Source organism: Gallus gallus, chromosome 1, assembly GCF_016699485.2.
Source record: "Gallus gallus isolate bGalGal1 chromosome 1, bGalGal1.mat.broiler.GRCg7b, whole genome shotgun sequence".
Taxonomy (NCBI): Eukaryota; Metazoa; Chordata; class Aves; order Galliformes; family Phasianidae; genus Gallus; species Gallus gallus.
The window spans coordinates 10,192,056-10,212,327 of NC_052532.1; the positions used below are offsets into that span (position 1 = coordinate 10,192,056).

The 20,272-nt window shown below is 35.8% G+C and overlaps 1 protein-coding gene across 8 annotated transcripts in view; it reads left to right on the forward strand.

Moving 5' to 3' along the window:
* Window positions 1-20,272, forward strand: part of PCLO (piccolo presynaptic cytomatrix protein) — a 330,682-nt gene that overhangs the window by 253,002 nt on the left and 57,408 nt on the right. For 4 of the 8 annotated variants that reach the window (XM_040665411.2, XM_040665421.2, XM_040665430.2 and 1 more), the window contains 8 exon segments: window positions 732-943; window positions 6,113-6,163; window positions 7,541-7,671; window positions 9,385-9,411; window positions 11,509-11,602; window positions 15,371-15,442; window positions 17,788-17,968; window positions 19,192-19,386. In XM_040665411.2, coding sequence (XP_040521345.1) covers window positions 732-943; window positions 6,113-6,163; window positions 7,541-7,671; window positions 9,385-9,411; window positions 11,509-11,602; window positions 15,371-15,442; window positions 17,788-17,968; window positions 19,192-19,386 — 963 coding nt within the window. 8 annotated transcript variants of the gene reach the window in all.

Genomic DNA, 20,272 nt, shown 5'->3' on the forward strand with positions numbered 1-20,272 from the left:
CAAGATCAGAGATGGTAGTAAATACCTTAAGCCTTTCATGCTTTTGAGAACCTAGAAATCAGGCCAAGCCTTCTGTCATTTTAACTTTAAGTGCTTTAAAGCATTTGTGGAAGTTACACAGCTTCATTTCCAGAGTAAATTCTGCCCACTCTGTCAATGGTGGGGGAAGGCAATTATTCTCCTACCGCAGGTGCTTCATGTAGGGTTTTTTCATAAGAAAAGATTGGCTTCTTTTCTTCATTTGCCTTCATTTTGTTCTGCTTTGATTAATTTGCAGTGCAGAAGTTTTAAGATGCTTTTCTCTTTAATCTTTGTATAAATGATCTCAGGAGCAGAATTCAGATTTACTGAATGTCCAATTGATTAAAAAAAAAAAAAAAGTTGAAGTTAAAGCTTGTTGCAGCAAAGCTCAAATACTTGGTGAAACTGATCAAGGTCCCAACAGTGAGGCCAGGCTTTACCACTGTAATTTGCTCCAGTATGATCCAGAGTGATCATAGTTTTCCTCAGCTAGACAATAACTTTCTCAGTAAGTTTGCAAGATAGGTAGCATTGGTTGACAGTCTTGAGTAGAAGGATTGGAATTTGTATGTCAGTGTTTTAGAGAAATGCCTCTTTTATATAAATTGCCTTTTCCATTCTCAAAGTATACAAGCAGTCACTGTACCATGGCAAGATGGATTTGAATATGCTAACAGTTATGGACGCAAAGCATTCTTATTTTGATACAGTAGATAAAGCGAAGTCCCCAGGGGTTGACCCCAAGCAGCTGGCTGCAGAGCTCCAAAAGGTTTCCCTACAGCAGGCACCTCTGCTTGCCTCCTCGGGAGTAGAAAAGTCATCACATGTCCACTCCGGAACCACTTCTGCCACTTCCAGTGCTGTTCCCAGCCCCGGCCAACCTGGTTCTCCCTCAGTCAGCAAAAAGCGACATAGCAGCAAGGTAAGAAACTTGCCAGTCATGCAGCAGTAACATTTTGATAACAATAAGGCCTATTTATCTTATAACAAGAGGTCACAGCACATACTGATGAATCCATTTGCAATGACAGTGGTGGTTATGACTTTTAATTACAGAATCTAGAGACAAAAAAAAGGAGATTAAGTGATTTATCCAAGGTCATACAAGACCAATCCCTCCATGAAAATAGTTTCCTCAAATATAATGTTATTATTTTAAAACAAACAAACAAACAAACAAATTGCTCTTTTCATTCTCTGTTGTTGTTTCTTCTTAACTGCATCCTATGGAATTACTGTGACCATACTTTCCCACTCAGTACTAAGTTATGGTTGAAGTTTCACAAGCTATGAATAACCATGTCCCTAGTAAGCATTTCTCTGAAAACCACAGAAAGTGAAAAATGAATTCACTGCCAAAATGTGTTTTGTCACCAACTAATTCCTGTGAACTTCTTAAGCATAATTTCACATTTTCTTTGCCACATCACATTTTCTGGGCTTTTTTCTCCTTGTGCACCCTCCTGTACACCTGGAGAGATCAGGGTGGGAATCTAGTAGCCTTTTTTTACAGTCAAAACCAGAAACTGGATCATAAAGGCATCTATCATGCTTTCTTTTTTTGTTGTTTTTTGTCAAAAGGTCAACACCTGAAGTAAAAATCAGTCCCATGAAGACTGCATTTACTTAAGCAATTTGCAAGATAGCTAAAGCTGATTGCTCTCCTGGATACTCTCATCATCTTACTGTTTGAAGCAAAGCTTCACAATGCAAAACACACTTTCTAGCTATATACTTCTCTGTACTTTTATTCTTTCTCATGACTGTCAAGATTTTACAAGAGCCTCATCCCTAGGGGGTTTCTACTGAATTATTGCTATGTTTGTATTTTGTATTGCTGAGACTGTAACTTTGACTTGAACTACAAATGTTTTAGGTGCCATACAAATGAAAAATAGCAACTGGGGCCATCTCACTTCAGATAGCTGTTCAATATGCTCACATTACTATCATGCACGAAACTTCAGGGATCTGGCAAAATTACCTGATCATCAGGTTCATATTGTAACCATTTTTGTGTGAACTAGTTTGCCTTATGTTTTATATTTACCAGTGAGAAAAGCAGTTTGAATTAGCAGTCATGAGACCGGATGGTTCCTGCCTTTGAAGTAAAGGAAAGTGCAGAGCTCTTAGTGCAGATGTCACTATTCAAAAAGTGAAAAGTGAAAGCCTTTTCCTTTGATTGATGAGTCATACTCCTAATTCACTGAATAGTGTATGAAGCTATATACATCACTGATGCACGGTGTATCCTGGAGAGATCCCTCTCTCTGTCCACATGAAATGACTGTTTCCAGCTTTGGCACTGTAGTTGAACACCTGAAGTTCGGGGCATAAATTTAATTTCCTTCTGCATTTGTAATTTTTAGTAATTTAGTAATTTAGTAAATTTAGTAATTTAGTAAAAGGATTTAGTAATCTTTTATGAAAATTCAGCTGCATGCTTATGAAGATTAACAAAAAACATTAAAATTAATACCTTTATGCAGAAGATGTAAAAGTCACAACTAATCAGGTAAATGCTTGAAACTGTCTTTCCTTATTTCTGAAAACCGTGTATTCCATTCCTAACCACCATAACTTGTTGTCTTGTGTAGTTTCTGTCCACTGACTGTAGGCCATGTATATAGTAACACTGAGCTCTCTTAGAAGAGAATGCTACAGTTCATCTTTTCCAGAACAACTCTCAGCCTTGGGCTTACAGCATTTCTAGGAAGGCTGTAGCACTGATTCTTTACTTTTGCCGAAGTTTCAAGACAGATTAAATATTCAAGCTGCCTATATCTTACTTTTGCTACATATATTATTATTATTATTATTATTATTATTATTATTATTATTAAGTAAAATCTTTTGTTAAAGATTCTGCATAGAGTATGCACTCCTAAAATGATGTAGGAGTCTCTTTGGTATTCTGTAATGTAGATCTTCTCACATTTAATGCTTTATCTTATTACAACAGAGTGTGATAGAGCATAACATCAGCACCTGGCATTAACATGAGTTTCACATCATGGTAATGACAACCTTCTCCATCAAGCATGACAGCACTGCAAAGCACAGGTTCTTACATATAGTATGAGTGTGGATGTGGTGGTATCAAAAGAAACAAGAATGAAATTAGATAAGCAGTTAGAGAAGAAATTTAACCTTTTGGAGCCTTGGTGACCATATCCTGTCTGGAAACATTTCATTTATACTTATAAATGCAAGATCATTCTGTGCTGCAGATTACACAGTATAAATTTCCTATAGAAATATTTGATTGTCTTTATATCCTGAAGAATGGGTTGTTTTCCTAAATCCTCAGATTCTTTAGCTTCTAGGGAAACTGGAAGTGAAATACTTATACTTTTCCTTTTCAAATGAAACCTCTTTGAGGTCCTGTTAAAGAAAGACAATTATTTTCATCTCTGCCTTTAAATCCAGATCCATCTTCAAAGTTGGCTCTACTCTGAGCTGGGGACTGGTGCAGGTGACCTCCAGAGGACTCTTTCAGCCCAAATTACTCACTTTTTCAATAAAGAAGCACAACCAGGAGGCAAAGTAAAGCATGAAAATGAACAAAGTTAAGGCACCACAAGATGACACATAAAATTATAGGCAGGGAGCTTGAGGTTCACCTCATCTAACTGTAAACTCATCTAACTGTAACTTTTGTTGTGTAACTCAAACTGATGGACCATGATGAGACAGTATGACTTCAGTGACTTCCGGATGAAAAACAGGCACTTTTGAATTGCTCTCTCTTGCATTACTGTGTGGCGGGGATATTTGCGGTTATAACTAATCCTTATATCTGAGTGACTGAGGGGATGTCTCTTCATAGCAAATCTGGAAAGGTTAGTGCACACACTTCAGTGTGCTCTTTGATGGGGAACGTAGTCTCTATGTTGCCCTTATTCAAAACAATTCATATTCAACACCCTAAGAAAATCTGTAAGGATTTTTGGGATTTAGGGATTTATAAAAGAGGCAGATAGGTTTTCCATTTCTCAGAAACTGAAAGAAGTTATAATGACACTGGAAAGTATGTCAGACTAGTGGTCACAATCTGGAAAATAGGAAAACATGAGTTCTAGACTGGTCTTCTGAGGGCAGTAAGTTTGTCTTACTCTGCATCTGTTTTGTGCTGCTTCAACTCTAGAAACAAATGTAGAGAGAATGCAGAAATGTCCAAATCCTGCTACTGATCCAAACAGGACTTTCTTTCTTGATTGATGAATTGACTTGCAGATTAGAGGTAGGTTCAGGATGGCTCAGGGACATCAGCATTTATAGAGTCATAGAATATCTTGACTTGGAAGGAGTGCATAAAATCATTGAATCCAACTCCAGCCTGACAGAAAAACAGCACCCAGGGTCCCATCACCAAGAGCAAAACCAACAGCATGGGGCTTGATGCTGAGCTGCGGTGGATGTCCCAGAAAAAAATCCCTGAAACTGGGACAAATCCTCCAAAATGACAAATCTTCCAAAGAATTACTGGTGTAAAGTGAGGCTTTAACCCTCTCTACAGAAGTTTGTGGAGATGAGTGAGTGCTTGGCACATACCCACGGATGCACTCAGCATCTTGAGGCTTCTCTTTGATTGCTATTTAAGAGTATAGCAGTTTTTTGAGAGAGAGATTCCAGGTTTGGAAGAAAATGATGGTATTATTTCCCAACTACTAACAAACAAGTGGGAAGAAAAAGGAAAAAAAGGAAAAAAAAAAAAAAAAGAAAAACCACCAAAATGTTTTCTGTGCATTTTGTTGTTTTATCAGCAACCTAGAAAAGCTCAGCAATAGAGAACAATCAAGCAAGATTATATACCACTGTAAAAAAGAGGGCAATTTAAGTGTAGCTGCACTGATTATCAGAGAACACAGAATAAAGCAAAAAAAAATATTATATTATTTGGTCTGGAATTATGAAATCCACTTACACACATCACCCAGTTTCTGTGCCATTCTTTCCACTCTGTCTACCTACATTCACCTAAACTAGACTTAAAGTAAAGTAACCTGTGTCTATCAATATAAATATGACTGTGTGCTACTTTACATGACATTTGGTTTCTCTATAGAATCACAGAATCATTAAGTTGGAAAAGACCTCCAAGATCATCCAGTCCAACAACCCATCCACCACCAATATTTCCCCACTAAACCATGTCTCTTAGTACAACATCTAAATGTTTCTTGAACACCTCCAGGGATGGTGACTCCACCACCTCCTTGGGCAGCCAACTCCCACCTTACCACAACCTCCTTTCAGGTAGTTATAAAGAGCAATTAGGTTTCCCCTGAGCCTCCTCTCTTCCAGACTGAACACTCCTCAGGCTCTTCTCATAAGGCTTGTGCTTCAGATTCCTCATAGCTTTGTTGCCCATCTCTAGACACGCTTCAGGGCCTCAGTGTTTTGTCTGCAATGAGAGACTCAAAACTGAACACAGTACTTGTGTTTTGGCCTCATCAGAGCTGAGTACAGGGGGGATGATCATGTCCCTGGTCCTGCTGGCCACATAGTTTCTGATACAAGCCAGGATGCCTTTGGCCACCAGAGCACACTGCTGACTCATGTTTAGCTGATTGTTGACCAACACCCCCAGATCCTTTTCCTCCACTTTCTAGCCACTCCGACCCAATCCTGATAGCACTGCATGAGGTTAATAATATCCTCCTCAGTATATAGTTGGTGTGGTCACACTAAACATCACACATTTACTACATCACATAGCAAAAACTACAACCTACCTACTTTCAACATTCAGTTTTGTCGGAGTTAATGTGATGTTTCTTTCTCCCAAGGATTGCTTTGTGACCAGTCTAGACTTCAAAGACTGGTGTTCAAATTGTCTGATTTTGTACATACACAAAGGCTGACCAAAATGTCAGGGCTGTACTCTTTAAGTGCCGTTGCAATAGTGTAACTGTTGATATTTAGCATACAGATTGGAGACAATGGAATGGTTTTGAAAAATATGTGTAGAAATTGCAATATAGACACCAGTGTTAAAAGGTTGATTTTGCGAATCCTTTATTTCCAATGAGCACATATGTATACATATAATTATACGCCTCTGTGTTTATGTATTTTAATTCGGCAGCCCGCTGAAGCTACAAAATCTGGTTCGCATCCAATCACTGGAGAAATTCAGGTAAATATGTAATTCTTTAAGTGTAAATTGTTGTTTAAACTGATTACTTTTCCCTGTAGAATAAATATATTAAAAGTCATCTTCATTAAGTGATTTCTTATTTGTACAATCATTGAAGCATAGAATATGTTCAGTTGTAAGGGACCCACAAAGATCACAAAATTCAACTGCTGACTCCACACGGGACCACTCAAAATTCAAACCCTATGTCTGAGGGCACTGTCCAAATGTTTCCTGAACTCTGGCAACTTTGGGCTGTGACCACTGCCATTAGGAGCCTGTTGCAGTGCCCAGCTACTGCCTTGGTTGAGGATCTTTTCTTAATCTCCAGTTTGCCCCTCTCCCAACACAGCTTCATGCTATCCAGTCCGTTGAAGTGTCACCAAATGAAATAAGATAAGGTATAAAGCAGTGAGTGCTAGGCTTTCTTTTTTATTTTTTATTTTTCTGTAAAGTTTGCTTGGGAAATACAAATAAAAGTACAAAAAATGTTTCAGTTCCTGAAAGTGCTGAAAATGTAGTGAAATGCATTCTAATCTCTAACTTTTAGACAGTTACTGTGGTTCAGTTCAGAAATTCCCAGACTCCACTGGAACTCAACTGCAGTCCCACTGGACTCTACTTCCAGCAAAGACTGTAAAGACTTTCTCATGGTGCAGTGCATTCGTTTCCATGCAATGCCAAGTATGTGATTATCTCTTATGTAAACTGACTTTGGTTTTTTAAAACAGTGGAACTGGGAGCAGCAGAACTAATTTTCTATAGATTTCTGTCTTTTGTTTCCTTTATTCATTCCTGCCTTTTATGTAGAAATGGTCTTTTAATAGTATTAAGACATCCATAGTACCGTAGCATAACGCTAAGGTAACAAATGTTAGGTTCCATAAGACTTGCTGCACCTAAGGAACATCATGGGATTTGGTAGGTCAAGCTGATGGTTGGATTTAGTGATCTTAAAGGTCTTTTTGAATTTAGAAGGTTCTATGACTCTGTTCTATAATTCTGTAAATTCCTCCTTGTACTTGGGCTCCGGGAAGTCAGAATTTGTGTAATTTTTTACTGAATAAACTGGCTATTGCTCAGTAGGATATCTAGTGTTCAAATGTTATGTGCTTTTTACTGATTGGAATAGATCAATGTCTGTGTTGTTTAAAAAAACAAAAAACAATACTGACAGAGTGTGAAAGTAACATTTCTTTCAAAATCCAAAGTAATCATCCAGCATCTCATTCTAGTCAGTAAAGAGAGGTAGAATCTTTAAATATGGGGAAAGCAAAAGGTCTAAAACTCACTTAATGCTAAGGATTTTTGGAGAATTTGAATCATTTAGGAAGTTAAATTAAAACTAATCTTACTGTGTTTAAATGTGTTCTCTAGCTTCAAATCAATTACGACAAACACCTTGGCAACCTTATCATCCATATTCTTCAGGCAAGAAACCTTGCTCCCAGAGACAATAATGGCTATTCTGATCCCTTTGTTAAGGTTTATCTTCTTCCAGGGAGAGGGTAAGTGCAGGATGAATTTTAACCTGAACATTCTTTCTTTGAATTTGAGTTTGTTGTTTGTCATTAATAAACAGAACTGAAAGCTTATTGCTATAGAAAGTGAAGCTACAACACCAGAAAAAGTGGATATTTAATGGAAAGCCAAATGCTACTTTCAGAAGGATGTGCCGTACATTGCTAATGACTTCAGAAACTTTTTAATAATTTTTGTAGATTTCATCCATTTTTTCCATCTTTCCATTTGAAAAATGTAATACTATGAAGAATGTATATTGAAAGAATAGTCTGCTGAAGGGTACTAAATATACAGCTTTCAAAGTTCTCATTAGAAATCTCTAAGATGTAGTGAAATGTATGGATTTGGGAATAATAATTTGGCTTTTGATTTTGTAATATAAAAAAACCTACCTGATAAGGTTAAAATTGGATTGTTGCTTTCCCCCAAGGCATTGTGAGTTTGAAGCAGATTTGCAAACATATGCAATCATATCAGCTGGTACTGGTTTAAGACTGCAGTATGATATTAAAAGTGATAAATAATAGACATAGAGCTATCTAATCACATTTCATGTGATTTTGTTTATTTATTCATTTATTAAGAGTTGAGATATAGTTTTATAAGTTCTGGTAATCTTGTATTAATAACTATACAAATCTTATATATAACCACTTTTTTCACAGAGCATTGCTTTTTAAAAGTCTGTCTGTTATTATAAATAACTCATTAATTTTCCTTTAAAATATGTTTTTCTGTATCAGCACTATTTTAACTCTTTTTTTGTGCCTTAAATTTGCGGAATGTCATGTGCATGTGTAAGTATACACAGCTATAATTATCCTGCTGACTTAAATGGCATTACAGATATATTTAAAGTTAAGCTGAAGGATCAAATTTTAGATTTCAAAGATGAATTTCTGCAAACATTTCAATTTGTGTGGTGACGCTCATCCCAAAACACTCTTAGCTGAAACCATTTAACTAAAAATATGCATTTCTGATCTATTCAAAATAAAAGGAAAGTGTATATTCAGATCACAGTTCACATTTGGCATATGCAGAAGCACAGCTGAAAGCATACAAACGGTACAGCTGAAGAAATGAGAATTTACTAGCATGTTGATTCAATCTGTACAGCATTCAATATTGTTCAGTGACACTGGGCCTAATACTGTGACTGGATGTAGTAGGAACAGGTCCTAAATTTTGAGAGTATTTTAATGCACCTAAGAATCTTGCCAAATACTTGTCCAATCAATTTTACTGGGAATTTTGCATATTCATTCACTGTTGTAGAAGTTAGGCTTTGAACTATAGAGATGTTCAACCTGTAGAATTCTAGTTCAGATCCAAGTGTTAGGTTCAAACTTTGGGCTAAGTTATGAAGAGTTTGAATTTTATTTGGGTTTATTACTGTAAAATATGGCAATGTTACTGTTTTGCATGTATCTTGGGACTTTAGGGAATAATGTAAATGAAGAGCTTCTCAAAAGTGCAAAACTTGCGTATGAAAGCAGAAATGTAAACTGCTACTATAATATATTTTATCAGTAGTTAAATCCTTACACATCTGCTTACTCTTCACAATGCCTGTTTCCTTTGATTCTGATACCAGAAATTACCCTTCATTCACATTTTCTTTCATCTTTGTCTCTCACTATTTTCTCTCACACTGCTTTCTCTATGTTCCAAACTATTTAATGCTGGATATGCAGACAAGTGATGGTTGTCCAAAATGCAAGGTAGAGTGTACTGTCTTTCAATTTTCTTCTTTCACTTTTATATGCAAGCATGATGTTTTGATAAGCCTGTGCATGGAAAAAATAGATTTCTCTTGAGTATTTACAATTCATGGTTGCTGCTATTTATTCATTCTCTAGTGAATTTCATTTCCAGGTCAGAAGAAACTGGAAACAAGTAATTAATATTCCTTGATACAGTAATATCCTAGGCCCAAACTTTGAGTATGAATTAAATTTACTTTGAAGTCTGGAAGAATTTAGTTTACTCATAGATATCTAAAAATATAGTTTCACTCACTAAACATTGTGAAACAATTAATAGTGAACTTGTCTCAAGATTTTGAGTGGTGGAGGGACATTATTGCCAAGAGGAACAACATTGTTTGGAAGTGAGATGGAATATTTTTCTCTACACAGTGTGTATACATTAGTACTAAACACGAGTCTAGATAATCATCCAGATCAATGCTATTTGAGAACATAAATGGCTATTCAGTGTATTTGAATTTTTAGTAATTGGACCTACTAATTTGTCCTGGATTTGGAAATATAAAGCAAAATTCTGTTCTCAAGGTACACTAGTATCAACAAAGGCTAAATACATAATAACTGTAACTCAACCTTCACTCTTTAAAAGTAGAATGCTGGCCCAACAAGTCAACAGATGTCTTTTCAATGAACATATTTAATAAATACTTTCCTTTTTGGAGAATAAGGAGTATTGAGTTTGTTTAGTGAAACTGCTGCAAAAAGCATTTATATATATATGTATATGTATATATATCAAGGAAACGTGCATGTTTTGCATACTTAATTCAGACCCACACCAATCTGGTACCATGCACACTACATATTCATGGCTGGCCAATTTAACTGAGTCTCTGATGTGATTTTTCTGAATTAATCTTACTTGAAAGGAATCTAGTTCATTAACTCAGACTATACCACGACGTGAACTAAAACAGAGTTCAATCACAAGTCAGAAGTGGGAAAATCAGTAGAAAGGCTCACTACTAAATATGAATGTACAGATACCATAAGAGTTTAATAGAACAGATACAGGTCATTGTGTTTGGCTTGGCTTTACCACTGGAAAGAGCCCTGGACACATTTGTTCTAGTAGCAGATGTATGACCTTACAGTATGAGAGCTTTGAATAGAAGTCAATGAGAAGTTAACTTGCAGAGTGGCATAACTAAGTTCATTGCCTTATATCTTCATGGGTTTTCAAAATATTAAAAGCTTTTCATGTTCTCCTACCCAGCTCTTTTGAGATCTCCATTAAAATTTATATTACATTAAAATTGGAATGGAAGCAGATCAGACATCAAAGCTCACAGCACTAGATGAATCCATATTCTATTAGAGGTTTGTGTATTCCTTTCTGCATCCTCAGGAAATATAAAGTACAAGAGAAAGCACTATTAACTCTTTTTTAGAAACAGATTATGCAGGCAATTTTTTTTTTATTCCTGGCTATTGATAAAAACAATCATGAGGTTGGTGTACTTTTATGTTTGTTTCCAGGATGGTTAGAGGCAAATGCAGAGAACAGGATCAATAAGAAATTAGTGTTTCTATCATTAACAGGATATTATATACCCCATGGCCTTCATTAAATGTTCTAGTGAGATAGGAATCCTGTAATTAGAGACTATAAACTATAAATATAATGGATTCCTGCTACTTTAAAGTGCTAATAAGAGGATGGTCTTGGAAAAAAATCGATGCTTATCACTGTCATTTCTAATCAGAGTAAAACATCTATAATGAGAGAGTAAAGCATTTGTGCATTTGCTGACTGATGCTTTACATTAGAACAGCTATAAGCAGAGAGACATCACTGAAGAGTCAGAAGATGTTTTAAAAGACCATGTCAGGAAAAAAAAACTAGGTGTAGCAAAAAAAGCCATAGGCTGTCATCATCCTCTTGCAACCCCAAGTTCTTTTTGTTGTTGTTGTTGTTGTTGTTTTGTTTTGTTTTTATGTGTGTGTGTGTGTGTGTGTGTGTAGATGTGGATTGGTTTTGTTTTGTATTTAAACTGGAAGAAGCAAAAGATCATTAATGTAATGCTTCCTTCCTCTGTTCAAATTCAGTGCTGAGTACAAGCGGAGAACTAAGTATGTGCAGAAAAGCCTGAATCCTGAGTGGAATCAGACAGTCATTTATAAAAATATCTCCACGGAGCAGGTGCGTGACTGATAGCACTATTCAGTGCAATTTGCTGTTTTATTTGTGCAGGCTGCAGTGCTTTCTGTGAAGGAAACAGCATTACTGGCAGTTTTGCAAAGCTGTGTGAAATCTTACAAAATTTGGGTGAACTTTGGAACTATTTCCTTACTGCTGGTAGAGTTCATAATATCAATATTTTTTTCTTTTCTTTTTATTCAGAAAAAAAAAAAAAAAGGTCTTTTGTGTGCATTGCAATCACAAGCATGTCAAAAGTACAAATGAATTAATTCTGAAAATGATAATGGAATACAAGGAATAAATAAAAAGACAAAAGCTGCTGAAGTAGATGCAGAAATCAGCATAACTCTTGGTTTCAAAAGCCATGCCAGTTCACAGAAAGTAGTGATCCTACCATTTTCTTTTTCAAAAATGTTTATGTAGTCTAGAGATACATGTTCACATTTAACAGTGAGACTTAAAATATGAATCTGTTCAACAAAATTCAGAAGAGATTTCATTTCCTTGGTATAGAACAATTTAAATCACATCTGGGAATGTCTGTGGAAATCTCTGTTTCTTGAAGGCTTCATAACCCTAACTGATCTAAGGGTTTAGCTGAGGCAGTATGTAGCACTTCATTCTTCTTTTTCTCTGTATCCTCTTTTAAGAAAATTTTTACTTCTCAAGAAAGAAGAAAAGAGACTTCTTCTATTTCTTTCTCTCTTCCTTGTTCTTTTTTTTTTTTTCCCTATTTTTCCCCCTTTTTCTTTCTTTTCCACATGACAAAGCCCAAAAGTAGTTTTGGCTTAGTAACAGTATTTTCACATCATGTTCTGAGCTCAAATGAGATTTACCACATGTTTAAAGTTAGCAGGATCAAACGGCTCTCTGTCTTGTAGGGGAACTTTCTCATTTTCTTGTGAGTGCATTGTCTACTTGCAGAAAGCTACTGTCATGTGGAAGCTATTTCAGAAAAATCATTTTCAGTAATGCTACCAGTTAAACTCTTGATGGAGATCTCAACTTTTGGTTTCATTAACTAAAAAAAAACTGGATGATGTAAGGCAAAACCTTACTTTGCTGTGATGGTATAATTACTCCTTTTAAAAAGAACTAAAGTTCTTTGCCTTTAGTACATAAATATATCTTTAGAAAACCAAATTTCTGTCCTCTTTGAAACTCATTTCATACACTGCTTAATAAAGGTCTTTAGACGATTTTTCATTGTCATAATATTTTATAGGACCCTTATTGAACTAAGAGGCTTAGAATAGATATCTGAAAGAAATAGAATACAGCAAGTTTTCAGCACAGTTTTATTATCATACTAATGTAAAAAATGCTAGTGAAGTAGTGCTGTAGTTACTTGAATATCTTCATTTTTCTGTTTCCACCAAAAATCTTTCAACATCTATTTTTTCTTTCTTTTCCTGGATCTCTACATTTTTCTCTCTGTCCTTGCACAGTCATCACTTGTAACAAGAAATTAACATGTCCTCCCAGAATAGGAAAAGTTGAGACAATGCATTTCTGAAAAGTATTTAGGGTATTCCTGTTTTCAAGGACAAAAGTACATATACTCAATGTAGCATCTAGTAGGAAATTGTGTAACCCAGGAAACTTAAAGTAGCATGGAACAGTGATTTCTCAGCTTATTTTTTAGGTTATTTTCACATCAATGCTGTCTTGGAACATTTAAGAAAAGAAATTTTATTCAGTCAAGGAAATCAACGTTACATCTATTCTGCATAAGTTGTTCAAGAGGGAACCTTTCCCTTGCACAATTTTTTGTTTATTTTTGGCAGGCATTTGTAAGAAGTCTGTGTTAAAAGTTCCTTAATTAGGTAGGATTTAAAAAGAAAAAATTAAGAAATTACTTTCTATTATTATTTTATTTAATCTTAGCTGTCAATATTTTTATCTTCTTAAGGAATACAATCTACATGCTAAAAATATAATTTTTCTTTGTGTGGGTTTACCAGGATATAAAAATTTTAACTGGTTTTCCAAAGAAACTGGATTTGTGCACTTACTCATTTTTCTAAAATTAGCTGGGAGCACAAGATGTTCATAATACATAATAATAAAATGAAATTATTAAAGGCAATATAGAGTGATTAAAAAATGTCTGGATCTTTGTTATGTTAAACCAAGGGAAAGCAAAATTTGAAAGGAAATGCTAGTCTTCTACACTTACAACTTCAGTCTGATTTCATAGATATCTCATTCCCCAGGATTTTGACTTTCTGTCTGTCAAGACAAATTAACACATCAACAACTTGCTAGCCTTTTGCCTCAGTATAAAACACCAATAATCATTCTTCTTCGGATTCCCATCAATCTTCTTCTTCCCATTTGTCCCCAGAGATCCCTGGGATGATACTCAGGTCAATCTTTCCAATAAGGCCAACAACTTTGGTTGACAGCTTCTCTGTTCTGAGCTATCTTTTCATAGAGACCTTTACTGAAAAATTTAGAGGGGAAGATGTGAGGAATGGCTGAAGTCGCTTGGTTTGTTTAGCCTTGGAGGAGGCAATCATGAATGAGAGGCTGGAAAGTAGCCTTGTGGAAGAGAGTTGAGGGGTTCTGTTTGACAACAAGTTGAATATGAATCAATAGTGTGCCCTGGCAGGCCAACCATACCCTTGGATGCACCAGGCACAGCGCTGATAGCCAGTCAAAGAAAAGGATTGTTCCTCTCTGCCATGCTCTGGTGTAGCCTCACTCTGAATACTATGTGTGGTTTGAGGCATCACAGTATAATAAGGACATAAATCTTTTAGAGAACACCTGTGGATGGCTATGAATATGTTGAAGCATCTGGAGGGTGAGATGTATGAGGAGTGGCTAAGGTCACTTAGTTTGCTCTGCCTAGAGAAGAGGAAATCAAGGGAAGGCCTCATGGCAGCCTACAGCTTCCTCATGAAGAGAGCACAAAGAGACAGGTGCTGATCTCTCTGGCAACAGTGATAGATCCCAAAACATGACATGGAGCTGTGTCAGGGAGATTGGGTATAAGGAAAAAGTTCTAGGTTCCTCAACAAGAGAGCAATCAGACCCTGAAACAGGCTTCTGAGGGCAGTAGTCACAGCCTCAAACTCCTGGAGTTCAAAAATCATTTGAAAAATGCTCTTCAGACATAGGGTTTGGATTTTAGATGGTCCTGTGTGGAGCCAGGAGTTGGACTTGATGATACTCAGTGATAAAAAAAAACACAAAAAAACAGTGCTTGACCCAACTGTCATTTTTAACAAGGTCTTCAAATGGTAGGTTTTGATAGCTGTCATTACTACCTAGCAGTACAACTTGTCCTGAATATCTGGACTGCTTGCAAAGGTTCATTGATGACACTGAACTTTTAGAAGTATAAAGCCAGATCTTCATAGATGAAATTGTTTCAGTTTTATTTATATAAATAATACATAGGAAATCCATATTCTAGTGCATTTTAGCCAAATGTTCAAGAACTCAATCCTGATTATGAGAAAAGCTGCAAAAATACAGGAGTGGGGCTTTGAAATCATGTTGGCTCTTGTGGTGGGCACACACGCAGTCACAAATAACATGTGGAAACCCCTAAAGAGTAAAACATAGGCCTATTTGTATTGATAGCAAATAATAGCCCCAAATTATTTTCCTGATGTCAAAGTTAATGGGAAGACAAAACTGCCTAGATGACAACTATGAAAAAAGGTACAAGCAGAAGATAATTAAATGAAACCACCATTCACTTGATCTGAAGTTTATGATGGCAGTGGGTTTACTTATTTTTTTACTTAATTGCAGCTGAAAAAGAAAACACTGGAAGTAACTGTCTGGGATTATGATAGATTCTCCTCGAATGACTTCCTTGGTGAAGTAAGTATCTTTCCTTCTTTCTGACTAGTTAGAAAGTTGATGAATTGCATGTTAGTATCAGTCATTAAATTATGCTATCGATACACGTTTACACCATGTGCAACTAACTGCAAGGTGAGTTATTTGGTCTTGCTGCTTCGGGCTCTCCTTTTTAACAGTGAAAATGGTTAACATCACTGTCAATGTGTAAGTGAAGGCAAAATCTTGTAAGACTCATTCTGAATACACTAGTAATTAATAATGAACACGATGAGGGATCATTCGAAGCAGTCTCTCTTTTAAAAGCAAATGAATAAATATTTTAGAATTATAAACAATAACTAGGATGTCAAAGAACTAATTAAAAATGTTATTGTCAAAAAGAATCATAATTAGAAGCCCAGAAAAATCAATTGCTCAAATTACTGTTCTTATACAGAGTAACTCAGTTTAGTCTGCATGAATTTATGAATTTAGCTAAAGCGCACTCAGCTCAGCTCCAGTGTCCAATTGCATTACTATAAAACTTAGCAATCAGTGTCACTATTTGAACAACTACTAAAATGTATAGGAAGTGGCTACATGATTACTTATTTCCTGTATGCTGCATCAGGTTTCCTGTTAAATTCAGCATTTCACCTGATAGCAGGGCTTTACTAAATATTTACGTCATTGTTATTTAGGACATTTAGAAAACAGATGTTTCAGCAGCTACTCTAGAAGAAGATTTAAACTTTTGCCTTCAAATATTTTCAACCTCTAGAATTATTTTATTTGTTAAATCATTCAAAATTAAATATGAAAACAATATTTCACGGAAAAATGGAGAAGACTATCCAGTGTATTTCAGGAGTATTTTGAAGTCCAGAGGAATAATGCACAGTAACATCAAATAAAGGATATCCAAATTCTGGCCTAAGGAATTTTTTCAAGGGCTTGCACAAAAGTACAAGCACAGATGGCACTGAGCATCACAGACTGCTAGAAAATTGAATGGAGCCATCACTGCTTGCATGCCACCAAAGTCAAATAGTGTATCACGATTCACATCTGTGAGAATAAACCCTCTTCTCTTCAAAACAGAGCCACTAGCCTATATTGTCTAGTTGGAACAATTTGTAACCATGTTAACCAAGTCATTCCTCAAACCATTACCAAAAAACCATACTAGAGAGGATGCTAAGTAGTTTGTTTGTTCAGAATATTTATAGATTTAACCAGAGAGACCAAGCCAGGTCATAAACAGCCTATGAGGATGAAAGAAAAAATGGAAAGAAAAAAAGCTTCTAACCTCATAGGAAAAAAAAAAAAAAAAAAAAAAAACAGATATGAGGAAAGTTGTCTGTCTGTAAGCTTGAAGAGGCTTCCTTTTATTCAGAGCCTTGCAATAAACTGCCAAAGAAACCTTGCCTAGCACTTTTAAAACTTCTATCTGACATTAGTTTTAACTCTTTCACCTTAGTGACAAATGCAAAGCTATTCTTGTCTGTTCTTTCATTCAAGACTGTGATGACCTGTTAGTAGTTTATACCTCCTTGCTTTCTGTACCACAAGTCCATTAAGGGTCTTTATTGGTAATAATGTTCTTTAAATTAAAAAATAAAAAATAAAAAGAAATTTTTCAAACTCCAGCTAACAATGTAAATGGCATAGAGCAGACTTTTAGCTACTGTGTTTATTGTTGTTTTTGTTTTTGTTTTTCCCACTAAGCTCTGCTTCTCATTGCCACATTATGGTTTTGTTTCCTTCTTTTTCCTTCCAGTGAAGTTTTCATGGTTTGCCTATTAACTATATCGCTGAAATGCAAAAGTTTCCCTGTTCTTTTCTTTTTCTGTTGCAAATTCTGTAGATTTACTCAATTTTGAAAGGAACAAGACCCAGTCTCATAGTACCAAAGACCTTATTAAATACAAACATAATTTACACCTTTTTTTTATATTGACAAAAAGAAGAAAGTGACTACAAAATTCTTCTGTTAGGATGTGTCTATACAGAGGCAGAATGATGAGTACCCTCTTTAATCTTGCCATCAAGCTAGTGCTCAAACTGCTCCTCAGCCTATTTAGTCATCTTGATACGGAGCTTTGTCTAAGCTCGTATCCCATACCAAGATTTTGCTGAGATGTATTACTGTATACACAATGACATACTAATAAATGTGGGTTTCCAACCACAGCTGGTTTACATCAGGCTAGTTTAGACTGTGAGCAGAGTCCTGAATCTGTCAGCACCCAACCTTTTATACTTTGAAATGCTTATATTTGATTGATTGTGGCTTCTGCTAGCAGAACTGTAGATGCCTCTGCCGTACACCATCATTAATAGATCAGATATAGGCTGTATGTTGTGTTTTGGTTCACTTACAGGTATTGATCGACTTGTCCAGTGTCTCTCAGCTTGACAACACTCCTCGGTGGTATCCTTTGAAAGAACAGAGTGAGAACATTGATCATGGGAAATCTCATTCCGGACAGAATAGCCAGCAATCTCCAAAACCATCTGTCATCAAGAGCAGGAGTCATGGAATCTTCCCAGACCCTTCCAAGGGTAGGAGTAACTCAGTGCACTTGATTTGAATTTTTTCCCAGGTGACAGGAAAACATTTGCTATTTCTGAGTTCTAATGGAAAAAATAAAGATACTGTTATGAAATTTGCATACACTTTTATTAAAATCTTATTTCTCTCTGTGGTTAATTCATTGTGCTAATGCTTAGTTTGGCCCAATCCATGCTAACAAGCTCATTGAGTATTTGTGTCATTAAAACATCACCCTTTAAGCTATATGATCTTACATCTTCTATAGATTCTGTGACTATTTTTTTTCTGGTAACTTTTTCTAAATTCAATATGTCTTTAACTTTCAATTTTTCATGTTCTTTAAATATTCTATGGCATTTCATCTTCCATCAATGCCACATTAATATTTTATAGAATAGCTATTATACTATAATAATGCATATGCATCTCTAGTCGATAATAATGGGCTGTAGTATATCTAAATTACAATGGAAATCAGTGGAGCTGATATAGTAGAATTTTAGTAGTGCTTACAAAAGGAGAATTGATCTCAATGTCTTCTGCTCCAAGAAATTTATCTTTTTCTTTTTTTTTCTTTTCTTTTTTTCTTTCTTTCTTTTTTTTTTTTTTTTAATACTAAGTACTCAGGGGCCAGTGCCCTCTTAAAGAAACATCTGCAATATCAACACAATTGCATTCCAAAATACAATCCAGATGAGAACCTCTGAGAGATAAGGCTTTGCTCCATCTCCTTTCTACTTCAGTGCTACGTTTTGGTAGCAATTGGTGTCTATGTAAGATCTACATCCAAATCAGAAGTTAGTACACAAGATATTAGACCAATCATTCTTCAGGAGAGAGAGTAAATCTGCTTGCATTACCTAAGATTCGATTACCAGCATAAGGGATACTGGTTATTCTGCACACGCTAGTGAAGTAGAAAGCAAGAAACAAATCAGGCTTTAGTCTACTTCTAATCAACCAGAGTGGACCAGTTCAGGAAGCATAATTAACAGATGTTAGAAGTCCAATAATAAATGAATTATTCCCTGGGAAATGGTGAGGAAATAGAAACAGGTTCTTAATGAGAGTTTCCTAATCACAGTATGTCCCAAGACCCTGAATGGTGTTGCACAGCTTAATCTTTATTCTTTGTTCTAGAATGTAACTAGGATGGCAAAGTGAAAGAAAGAAAATGAGTTTGTTTTTAATAAACAATTGCAACAGTTGCACTTCTCCATTTCTTTGGTAGACATGCAGGTGCCCACCATTGAGAAATCCCACAGCAGTCCAGGGAGCTCCAAATCTTCTTCTGAAGGACATCTACGTTCTCATGGGCCATCCCGCAGCCAAAGCAAAACCAGCGTCACTCAAACCCACCTTGAAGACGCTGGGGCAGCCATCGCCGCTGCTGAAGCAGCTGTCCAACAGCTTCGCCTTCAACCAAGTAAAAGACGCAAATAAATTCCTCAGCATGGCAGCTTAATGTTCATCTGTTGCCTTTTTCCCTGCTGTCCTTCCCTCTTGGCTATTTTTTTTTTTTCTGTTCTTGGCACACTGTGCTCACTCTTTCAATGTGTTTCTTTGTGTGCCCGTGTGTGAATACATATAATTACAATATACTCTTGTATTTAGATGTATTTTATTTATTTATTTTAATTTATATAGACTGCAGTGAAACTGGCTGTTTCTCCATCACTTCCTTCACTCATGGTCCATGATATTTCACAGCTGTGCATGACTCACAGAGAGTTCCACGGTGTGATGATGCTTTGATGTCACTAAATAGCTACCAATTAAGTAACAAAAACCTGCAGAGATGCAGTTGCCAGTTTTGCAAGTTGCACACAGGTACCGAGAACACACTAACATTAAGCTGTACCTATGAATAGTAATCAAGCAGGACAGTACCATATACAAAAGATTTGAAGTTGGAAGAAAAGTTTTTTAACAGCATAACTAATATACCAATTTTTGAAACATGGTTGTATCTAACAGCTTTTGGAAGGGAAATGTAAAGCAACCTTCTTTATCTCTCACATAAAAACATTAGTGATAAGCAGAACAGCAATACAGAAAACTATTAAGCACACAAAATAATTAACAAGTAGTTTTTGACAGTGTTACCATGTTATCAAAGTTGGAATTTAGAGCTAAGTCAGTTGTTATTATACAGGCTTTCTAGGAATTTTTCTGCCACACATTGATTAATAGGTCAGGATGGGTTTTATCTGACATCTTTAAATAGATTAATAAATTAGAACTTTCACATTCAAGAGGATAGCTCTCCATAGCTATCATACCAGCATCTGTTTGTTAGTTGAGGGTTTAAT